General features: G+C 57.3%; 1 protein-coding gene across 1 annotated transcript; it reads left to right on the top strand.

The window, feature by feature from the left end:
• The first annotated feature begins 10 nt into the window (after positions 1–10).
• On the top strand, positions 11–5,612 carry LOC103755113 (nuclear factor 7, brain). The gene is made up of 7 exons (XM_018081038.2): positions 11–217; positions 339–613; positions 1,216–1,311; positions 2,939–3,172; positions 3,555–3,574; positions 4,335–4,450; positions 4,542–5,612. The coding sequence occupies exons 2-7, from the start codon at positions 341–343 to the stop codon at positions 5,084–5,086; spliced, it is 1,284 nt and encodes a 427-aa protein (XP_017936527.1). The 5' UTR covers positions 11–217; positions 339–340; the 3' UTR covers positions 5,087–5,612.
• The last annotated feature ends 3,881 nt before the right edge of the window (positions 5,613–9,493 follow it).

The following is a 9,493-nucleotide window of genomic DNA, read 5'->3' as shown; positions in this document are numbered from 1 at the left end:
TGGGGACTGCTGGCCCTGGGGCCAGGTGACCCCCTCCCTGGGGCCCTGTCAAACGCTGTGAACACTTTTGCTGAAGTGACGGGAAACAGAAAGTTGTTCCTCTGCAAAGGCACTGACCCTGGGCCAGGACTGCTCTGTAATTCCCACAGTTCGGGGCTTTCCAGCGTTGGATACACTCAGTGCGACACCTGGGCAGATCCCGTGCCTCCCACCCGAGGTCTGGTAGCCAAACCCTGCCCCAGTGCGCGGGAGAGACAGAAGTCCGCCCCAGCCCAGCGGGAAGGGGAATTGGGGATGGTGGTGACAGGAACCTCAGGGTGGGATCTGTGTGCCAGCAGGGATGGCGGGCAGGAGCCAGGACCGGAGCCTGCGGGAGGAGCTGACATGTGCCATCTGCTGCGAGCTCTTCAGCGAACCCGTCATGCTGGACTGCATGCACCACTTCTGCAAGGGCTGCATCCAGGGCTACTGGGACAGCTGTGCCCGCATCCCCTCCTGCCCCCAGTGCCGCCGGGAGTTCCCCAGCCGGGCGTTCCGCACCCACTACCTGCTGGCGGGGCTGGTGGAGAAGGTGCGGCTCTGCGGCTCTGCCCAGCACCAGCAGAAGATGCAGGTGAGTGGCCTCTGCCCTGCTGGGGAGCAGGGGACAGGTGCCACATGAGCCCTGTGCAGCCACCACGAGCCCACCACCCCCTCCTCACACAGACAGTTCCTCTACTGCGATACCTTACCTGACCCAAGTGCAGTGACATTTGTGTCTCTTCCTCATTCATTCCCTCTCCCTATTTCCTTCCAGCTGTCTGTCTGCTGAACCCTTCCTGCTCTTGCATTTGTTTCCATCACTGCTGTTCCTGATTCCCACCACAGCCTCATTGTTTCTCATGTAGGGACCCTGCAGCCAAGGGTGAGGGTTGCTTGTGCCAGGTACGGTGCTTGAGGGGACAGTCCCTGCACAACTCAATTCACAGTAAACAGGGTTTAAAGCTTCTGCAAAGAGATTTCTCAGGCTGGAGCTCCCAGTCTTAAAAATAAATGGGATTCATTACATGCACATACACGTAATTCTCCCTGTGCATCGGGTGCTTGCTCCTCCTTACAGCCTTTATATGAGATCCTGTTGCAGTCTCCTCCTAATGCTGACCGTAGGAACTGGGATTGCTCCTGACTCACAGCAGAGTAGTGAAATGGCCTCCTTACTTTCTTTTCCTCCTGCAGAAGCACCTGGAAGATGCTTTGCAAGCTCGTCAGAAGGAGATGGAGAACTTCTTGCAGAGGAAGCGTGTGGTGCAGGAGGAGATCTGTGGCCTCACGGTAATGCCCTGAGGGAGCTGCTCTTTTTACAGCCTCTGGGTCACTGTTCATAGAGGGTCTGTGTAGCACTTCAGCTGAGGTTTAGCTCAGCTTCCTGTAAAAATCTAAATGAGTAACTATGAGGGGATCTGCACAAACTCCCGTGCACACAGGCCAAAGCCCATCACTGCTGGATATTCAGCAGGGGCTTTGGAAAGAGCATTAAGCACTCATTAGTGCAGTGTTTACAAAGTGCATTGGTGCAGCAGAGCTGAGGCATGGTGAGAGCTGTGGGCTGAGCAGCCTGTTCTGGCTCTGCAGTGGTGCCTCTTTGAGAGGGTGTTAATCCTTGGCAGCTCTAAAATCCTCTCGTGTGTCTGAAGGGGTGGCAGCAAAGCTGAAGGAGTTGGGTCAGCGGCAGTGTTGGCACTACACGAGTGGTGGCCTCATCGCAAGGACGGTGTTTGGATTCACTGCAAAGCTCTGGGGTGATGTGAGGAGCCTGAACGCTCTCTGTGAGCTTGAGAGGCACCAGGCTCCCTACTTGAACAAATCAGGGAAGCAAGAACAGCCACAGACTGACTGTGCTTCCTTCTTGGGTGGCATAAAAGTATTGAAAGCTAAGGAAGGTGAGTTTAAGGAAAAGGAAAGTAGTTCAGAGGTGAGATAAAACTGATGGGAGACTGTCTTCTGACTGGAACCTCTGATCCCCCAGCCTGCACCATTTCTTACCTCTGTCCTACTGCCAGATGTGGAATAGACCTTTGAGGCTAGTGAAGAAGTATTAGCAAATAAGCACATGTTGTCCCATTGCTGTGCAAGGGCTGTGTCTCCAGAGTAAAGGTGCAAATTGGAACAGGGAGGCCCTGCATGTCCTGTACGGTTCTGGTGTGTCAGCTGCTAGAGCAAAGGGAGGCTGGTGAAGCTTCAGATGTATCTTGAGGGAGGTAGTCTTCCTGTGGGGAGAAAGGGGTGTGCATTTCAGGAAGCACTCCTTGAGAAAATAAGAGGGCTAAGGTTTTACTTGGAGATTAAAAGCTTAAAAATTGGGAAAATAAAAATTCATTGGCTGTCTCTTGTAAACAGGCAGGAAGGCTGCAAGAGCACCGTAAGGTTGGCTGGCCAAGTAAACAACTGGAAAAAAGTGACCTCTGAAAAGAGCTGAATGAGATTTTATCAGCCTTAATGACTGAGATTAGTCTGTGCAGCTCCCCAGGGCCATCTGAGAAAGAGAGCAAGTTACCAGTGTCAGGCAGCTCTGCCCACAGTCTGGAGTGATGTGAAATAAATCCAAACTAACCAGAACAGCTGAGTCTGCAGCTCTGGAAAAATTAGAGAGCTCCAGTCTTGCCCACAGGCAAATTCCTGATGATATGTGGGAAGGCTGTGGCTGTGTGCAGGGTTTTCTAGTTAAGGTGACCGAGCCCTTGGTAGAACTTTTTTTCTGTGTTAGTTTTGGGGTTTCCCCCTTTGGCTCTGCAGCCTCAAAACTTCTCCTTGTGTCCTGTTCTCCATCCAAAAAAGTCATGGCTATGTCTAAGACTCAAATTTCTAGGGCTCTATAAGCAGAGTAACAGGCCCAGCCATCCTGTGTGCCTACTTGTGTTTTAGCTGTTGGGCTCATCTTCTGCCTCTCCCCTCTGCTCAGAAGGTGTCTGGGGAGCTGAACTTCAAGATCCGGGCCGAGTTCACTCGCCTTCATCAGATCCTGGAGGAAGAGGAGAGAGCTGTGCTGGCAGAGCTGGGCAAGAAGGAGGAGCAGTCACTGGCACAGCTGCAGGGGCAGGTTGGGCAGCTGGAGGAGGGGATGGCAGTGCTGCAGAGGGACATTGAGCATGTCGAGCAGACCCTGGGCAAGATGGAAGAAGTGTCGTTGCTGGAGGTGAGATTACTTGGCTGACCCTGGTAGGAGGCTGAGGGATGTTTCAGGATCTGAATTCGGGATGGGGAGAGTCCTAAATGACAGCATTAAGTTGTACCTGGAAGTCATTCTCATTGCCATCCCTCCGGATTATCTACCCAATCCCTTGGAGATTGGAGGCTTTAGCCACAAGGGATACAGTGATCTCAGATATGATGGGTCTTGGGAGCATTATTGCTTCTCTGTCCAAGTGCCCAGTCAGTTTTCCCCAGGAAGGGGGTCCTGGTAGCTTGGTTTCCTCTCTCTGTGCTGCACGTCAGCAGGAGGCAGGACAAGAAATTTATTTGTGCATCTGCATAAATTACAGACAGTGACTGCTAATTCTCTCTGCTTCTCACTGCAGGTGGAGAGCCTGGATATCAGGTACGTGTCTGGCATGAAAGAAGCTGATTCCCTTTTCAGGAGCTTATCTCTGTCCCTGGCTGGGACCACTTGGGAGAGGCATTTTATCTCATCCCAAGTTTTTAAAGCATCACACATTGCTCAGGAACCTGCTGGTGCTGTGCAAGGGGGGAGGCTGGTCCCCAGCAAACATTGGATGCTCCTCCCAGGGAACATCATGTGTGTTGAGGTAGTTGGGCTGGAAGAGTGGGTAGAGGAGACATGCTGGTTTGGAATGGGTGCAAGAGAGGCAGGTGTGCCACAAGAGGGAACAAGGCTGGTGCAACAGACTTTGGGTGCTTCAGCTTCTCCCTACCCTTTCTTAGCTTCTTACTACTCATGAGGCTGCAAAACTGACCCTGAGGTGCAGGTTTGTCTGAGTCTGGGAGTAGCTGAGGGCCAGAATTGTCATGGAGCGTGTCTGTGTCCCCTTCCTCCCTCCCTGGGATGCAGCCCAGCTCCACAGGCCTGGCCTGTTCACCAGTGCAGGGGTGTGCTGGGTGCAGGTCTGCTCTGGGAGTCACTGCTCCACGAGCGGTGCTGCCAGATCTGTCTCGGACACCTCTGCCCTGAGCCACTTGCTGCTGTAGGGACAGGCCTGCATCGGCAGTGCAAGCAGCTGCCAGGGAGGTTTGTGTCCCATCTTTACCAAATCTGTCCCATGCAGCAGCCCTGCCCATGCTCTCCCCACATGCCTCAACAGCAGCTCAGCAGAGGGGCTGACTGCTGCTCTCTGCCCCAGGCCCCCTGTGTGTGTGGAGACCCAGCCTGCCTTGGACCTGCAGCACTACAGGGACAGCCACAGCGGCCCCTTGCAGTACATCTTCTGGAGACAGATGCTGCGCTCCATCTGCCCCGGTGAGCACATCGGTGTGAGGGGTGGGTGTTCTGGGTGGTGGCGGGCCAGGGATGCTCTGCAGAGTAAATGCCATGGTTGATGTCTCCACAGCTCCTGCCCCACTCACCTTTGACCCTGAGTCAGCCCACCCCAACCTGATCTTCTCCAGAGACCTGACAGCAGTGACAGAGAGGAATCGAGCCCAGCCTGTCCCCAGCAGCCCCCGGCGCTTCCGTCAGTGTGTCAACGTCCTGGGCTCGCAGGCCTTCGACAGCGGCCGGCACTACTGGGAGGTCTGGGTGGGCAGCAAAACCAAATGGGACCTGGGCGTGGCTGCTGAGACTGTAGACCGGGCAGCGAAGGTCAAGCTGTGCCCAGAGAATGGCTACTGGACACTCCGCCTGCGGAACAGGACGGAATACTGGGCCACCGCCACCCCCTGGGTGCGCCTGACTCCCCACCACCCCCTGCGGAAAGTGGGGGTCTTCCTGGACTGTGAGGAGGGCACTGTCACCTTCTTCAACGCTGGGAACATGTCCCACCTCTTCACCTTCCACCAAGTCTCTGCAGAGAGATACTGCCCCTTCTTCAGCACCTGCTTCAGCGACGGGAGGGACAACATGGAGCCCATGCGCCTCTGCCACCTGGCCCTGTGAGGGATGGGCCTGGCTCCTGCCTGGGGCAGTGCTGGGGGCCGGTTGTGCACACACAGACCTGATAGGTGTTGGAGGGGCTGTTTTGGTTTCAGTTTTGAGAGGAAGGAGAGGGATGAGTCTCTTCGAAGTTCCCATTTGCCCTCCCTTCCCTCTGGCGTGAGCTGTGGCTGCCACTAGGCATTCCCAGAGGTTCCTGGCACCCCTTGGAAGAACAACCTCCTATGCCTGAGCATGGCACTGTACAGTAACAGCAGCCACAGGGCTGCAGTGGACGTTCCCGAGGGCTCCTGTCCCCTCCTGTCCCTTTGTGCTCCCACCCATAAGCCCCGTGGAGGAGGGTCGCGGTCCCAGAGCACCATCAGGTGACTCTTGACACTCAGTTCCACATCCCAGCCTTGGGCTTCCTCTGCTGGAAGAGCTTCCTGGGCAAGGGCTCCGGGCCGGCAGCAGAGGGAGCTCCGTGCCCAGCGTGGGACCCGCTGGAGCCCGGGGACTGCGGCGCTGCCTCTCCTCGACTCGGTCACTATTAAAGCTCATTAGAAAGGCAGTGCTGCCTGCCAGGCCTGCTCGGGGCTTTCGTGCTGGGGGGGGATCTGCAGCTCAGGGGTGCAGGACAGCCTGGGGGCACAGAGCAGCCCCCTGGCCCCTGCACCTCTGGTGTGGCTGGGTGTTAAGGATTTGTGAAAATTGCGAAGTCACGTTTTATGCCAAATTCAATCCATCTTTGCCCATCAGCCCCCCCATGGCCCCACTGGCAGCACTGCCCCTGCAGGAGGGCAGCCTGAGGCTTCTGGGGGGCAAGTCAAGGGGGTTTGGCTGCTGTGGTTTGTTCCTGGGGAGTGTTGGCAGTGTCAGTGCCTCACTCATGAGTTAGTGGAGGTGCTGGGATGAGTCCAAGCCTGGCTCGTGGAGGTGATGGATAGGAGGGAGAATGGCAGTGCCTGGAGTGGGTGGAAATGTCATGTTTATCCAACTGAAGTCCATTCCAAGGTCAGAGCAGGGGCCAGAGCTCCCCTGATTCTGCATAGACCCCAGTGCTGGCTGGAGCCTGCAAACACCTCTGGCAGAGGCTTGGCTTTGCAGTGTGGGAAGGGCCAGGTGTGATGCTTTCCAGCTCCCACAGCTGGGCACAGGGATACTTGCCAAAGCACGTCCTTCACTGCCCATCCGCCTGTCCAGGGGGTGGCACAGGGACCCTGTCCCCTCTCCGTGCCACAAGGAACATTCCAGTTCCTGTGCATCACTGCTGCAGTGTGCCAGGGCTGGGAGTGCCTAATGCCTGTGCCAGGGCAGGAGAAGAAACCAGAGGGGAGGATGTCCCCTGCTGCAGATTGTCCTGTTCAGGGGCTCTGCGAGCCTGGGGTGCAGGTAGTGCAGAAGGGACCCAGTTATTGGGAAGCCACTGCTCTTTGTGACCTTGCTCAGGGGTCGAGTGTACTTGGAGGGGGTGCCATGGGTTTATACTCCCTCTTGGCCCCTGGTTGGCCTTTAGCCAGTGAGTGAGCTCTGCTCCCTCCCTACTGAGCCCCTGGGTTGGACTCGCGTCCTCTCCCAGCTCCTGCTTCCTCCTGTCACTGCCCCCCAGCCTGAGCTGAAGTAAGAGTGGAGAAGAAAGAGCTGTTGGCTTGGAAATGCTGCTGCAAGCGGGGCTGTTACCCCCTGCAAGGGCTGGAAGGCTCAGTGGAAAGGCGAGGCTGGTTTGATCTCAGCAGGGAGCTGCACTGGGGGGGCTGAAATCCATCAGCTCCCCACCTGCCCCCAAACTGCAGGCAGGTAAGGATGGGCAGCAGCAGGCAGCATCCCCGAGGTGTGAGGGGAAGCAGATATGCCGGGCACTGGCAGGCAGTGAGCAAAGCCAGGCTGTTGTCTGCCAGCTCCCACTGCCCGGCACTGCCTGTGCCCCGTGGGCCAGTGTGGCACGGGCTGGGATGTGTGCCAGTGCCACCGCTGCCACCTCCCACACCTCCCCAGTGCCAAAGGCAGAGCTGGGGTGCAGCCAAACCCACTCATGCCAAATCCCTGGGCTGAGCAGGCTCCTGAGGAAGCACATCCTTCCTTCTCCTTCTGCCGGGCTGTGCGTGGTGGCCATGGTGTGCTGCACTGAGGTAGAGCCACATTTTGGGGTATAATGGCCTTGCCTGGCCCTGCTGGAGGGGCAGGGCTGGGGCAGGCAGAGCCTCTGCCCCACACACAGCATGTACGGTGGCTCCTACATGCAGGGAAAACAGTGCTTGGAGCTGCCGTGCAGCATTAGCCCAGTGAGGAAATGCTGCCTGCCACTAAATGCTGCCTGAAAGACTCAATTCACTGACAAACCAGAGCACTGTGGAGTAGGAACCACAGGGATGCAGTGGCCAACTGGGCCTGGCCCTGGGTTCAGGCAGGAGGGGTTGGGGATGGGAGAGTGGGCACCATGGGGATGAAGCACCCCTGTGCTCCAGCATCCAGATTCTGCATCTCGCCATCTGCCTGCAGGACCAGGCTGTCTTTTCCTTGTGGGTCACCTCTTTGCTCTGTCCCTGGGTGTCCCCAGAGCCACCTCAGTGTCCCTCTCCCACAGCCGTGCTGAGGCTCCAGTGTCCAGCAGCTCCTGCCCTGGCACCGCCGCTGTGACCTGTCTATGTCTTTATCATGTGCTTTGGGGAAGCCTTTGCTTCCTCGGGTCCCCCCACATGTTGGAAGGGGGACAAGATTTTAAAATAAGATCCTTTTGTTTCCCAGGGCGGCAACAATGGAAAGGTCCCATCGGTCCCACAGTCGCCCTGTGTTTGTGATGGAAAATTCCCTGCCCTCCCTGGTGTCCTGCCGTTAGATGGCAGCATGGACGGGCCTGTCCTGGCCACCACCACCTGTGCAGTGCCACGTTTGGACTTCAAAGGATGGAGGACACCAAAATTCCTTGATTTTTTGGGTGCCAGAGGATTCACACCCCCCCTCAACTCTGGGTCAGACCCTCTGGTCCTCTCATACTCAGCTTTTCCAGACTGTGCATTTTGTCCAGCAGCTCAGCTGTGCAATGTGATTCATCCCCTCATCACTGTCCACCCCTCACCACCTCACTGCTCATGTCTTAAGGGCATCATGACCCCTGATGCAGTCCCCAGCATGGGCATACTGCCATGGCAGGAAGCCCCATGGCTGTCCTGTCTCTGATCACAGCCCCCGGCAGTGGGAAGGGCTCTGATCCCACAACCTCAGCTCTTCGCCCTGTAGTGGTGGCCAGTGCTCTCCCTCTGTGCTGTCCCCAGCTCTCTCTTATCATGGCAGATTTTAAAAATCTGTCTCCAGAAACTTGCAGGAGCTTGGGTACCCATCTGGGATGAAGGGACACGGCTGCTTTCGGCTCCATTGGGATCAAGGGTGGAGGTGACCCAATTTGAGTTTGCCGAAGAGTGATACAGTCAGCACCGTCAGGGTTAAAAACTCACTAATTGGGATGGGGTGTGTTGGCTAAAAAGACTTGCGTGGTGGGGTCCCTCTGAGGGCTCCAGGAGGGGGAGCGGGTGATTCCTTCCGGAGGTTTGGCAGCGCCAGCAGCTGAGCGCACCAGAAGTTTTCATGCCTTTTCGAAGCCACGAGCACATGGCTCTCATTCAGGCTCTTTCTTCGCTGACTACAAGCGTGCATAATTAATAACCCCCTGGGGCGCAGCGCGGGGCCGTGTTAATTCATCCATTCAGCGCTCGTTGGGTGCGCAGGCAGCTGGCCAGGGCTGTGCACTCCCAAAACTCTGCCATCGCCCCCGTCTGCGGCGCGTTCGAGCCGGAGCCGCTGTCGCTGTCGCTGGCAGTGGCAGCGGTGCGGGGGCAGCGCCGCTGGCACGAGTGGGGCGGCACCGCTCGGCTGCCAATGCCATGGGCGAGCGTGTGGGTTTCGGTGCACACCTGCCAGAGAGGGTGCAGGTGCCACGTGGAGCGGTGCTGGGAGGCCACGTGGCTGCCCCGCGCTGCTGGCCCTGTGCAGGGATGGACGGAATGAGTTGGGGCCCCCAGTGCACCCCCAAAGAGTAGGGGTCCAAGTGTGTGTGCGCCTTTGTGTGCCCCAGGGGGTGCAGGAGGAAGGAGGTTCAGGGGGTGTGTGCAGCACTGCGTGCCTAGGGATGTGCATGCAGGTGTGAGGTGTGGAGCTGGGGGGGTGCACAGGCATAAAGGTGTGCGTGCAGCCAGGTGTGAGATGTGTTCGTTCGCACGAGGTGTACGTACACTGAGGTGAGAGGGTGTTCGTGTGCATTCCCTCTGCCCCGAGAGGCCGGGATGTGCACGCAGGCACAGACCGGAAAGCAGGCGATGTGCAGGCGTTCACACACAGGTGCAGGGGGATGCACGCGGTGCACACAGGTGTGAATATAGAAGCAGGTGTGGGGGTGCTCATGTGCCCATGGGTCAGGGATGATGCAGACCCACGCAC

This window comes from Manacus vitellinus, unplaced genomic scaffold, assembly GCF_001715985.3.
Source record: "Manacus vitellinus isolate BGI_N305 unplaced genomic scaffold, ASM171598v3 scaffold_51_pilon, whole genome shotgun sequence".
Lineage (NCBI taxonomy): Eukaryota > Metazoa > Chordata > Aves > Passeriformes > Pipridae > Manacus > Manacus vitellinus.
Note: the sequence above shows the minus strand (reverse complement) of the source record. Positions and strands in the feature narration are given on the sequence as shown.

Coding starts and splice junctions, on each gene's coding strand:
- LOC103755113 (XM_018081038.2), top strand. CDS start 341: ATGGCGGGCAGGAGCCAGGACCGGAGCCTGCGGGAGGAGCTGACATGT. Junction 3,173..3,554: donor AAGAAGTGTCGTTGCTGGAG/GTGAGATTACTT, acceptor TTCTCACTGCAG/GTGGAGAGCCTGGATATCAG. Junction 3,575..4,334: donor GTGGAGAGCCTGGATATCAG/GTACGTGTCTGG, acceptor TCTCTGCCCCAG/GCCCCCTGTGTGTGTGGAGA.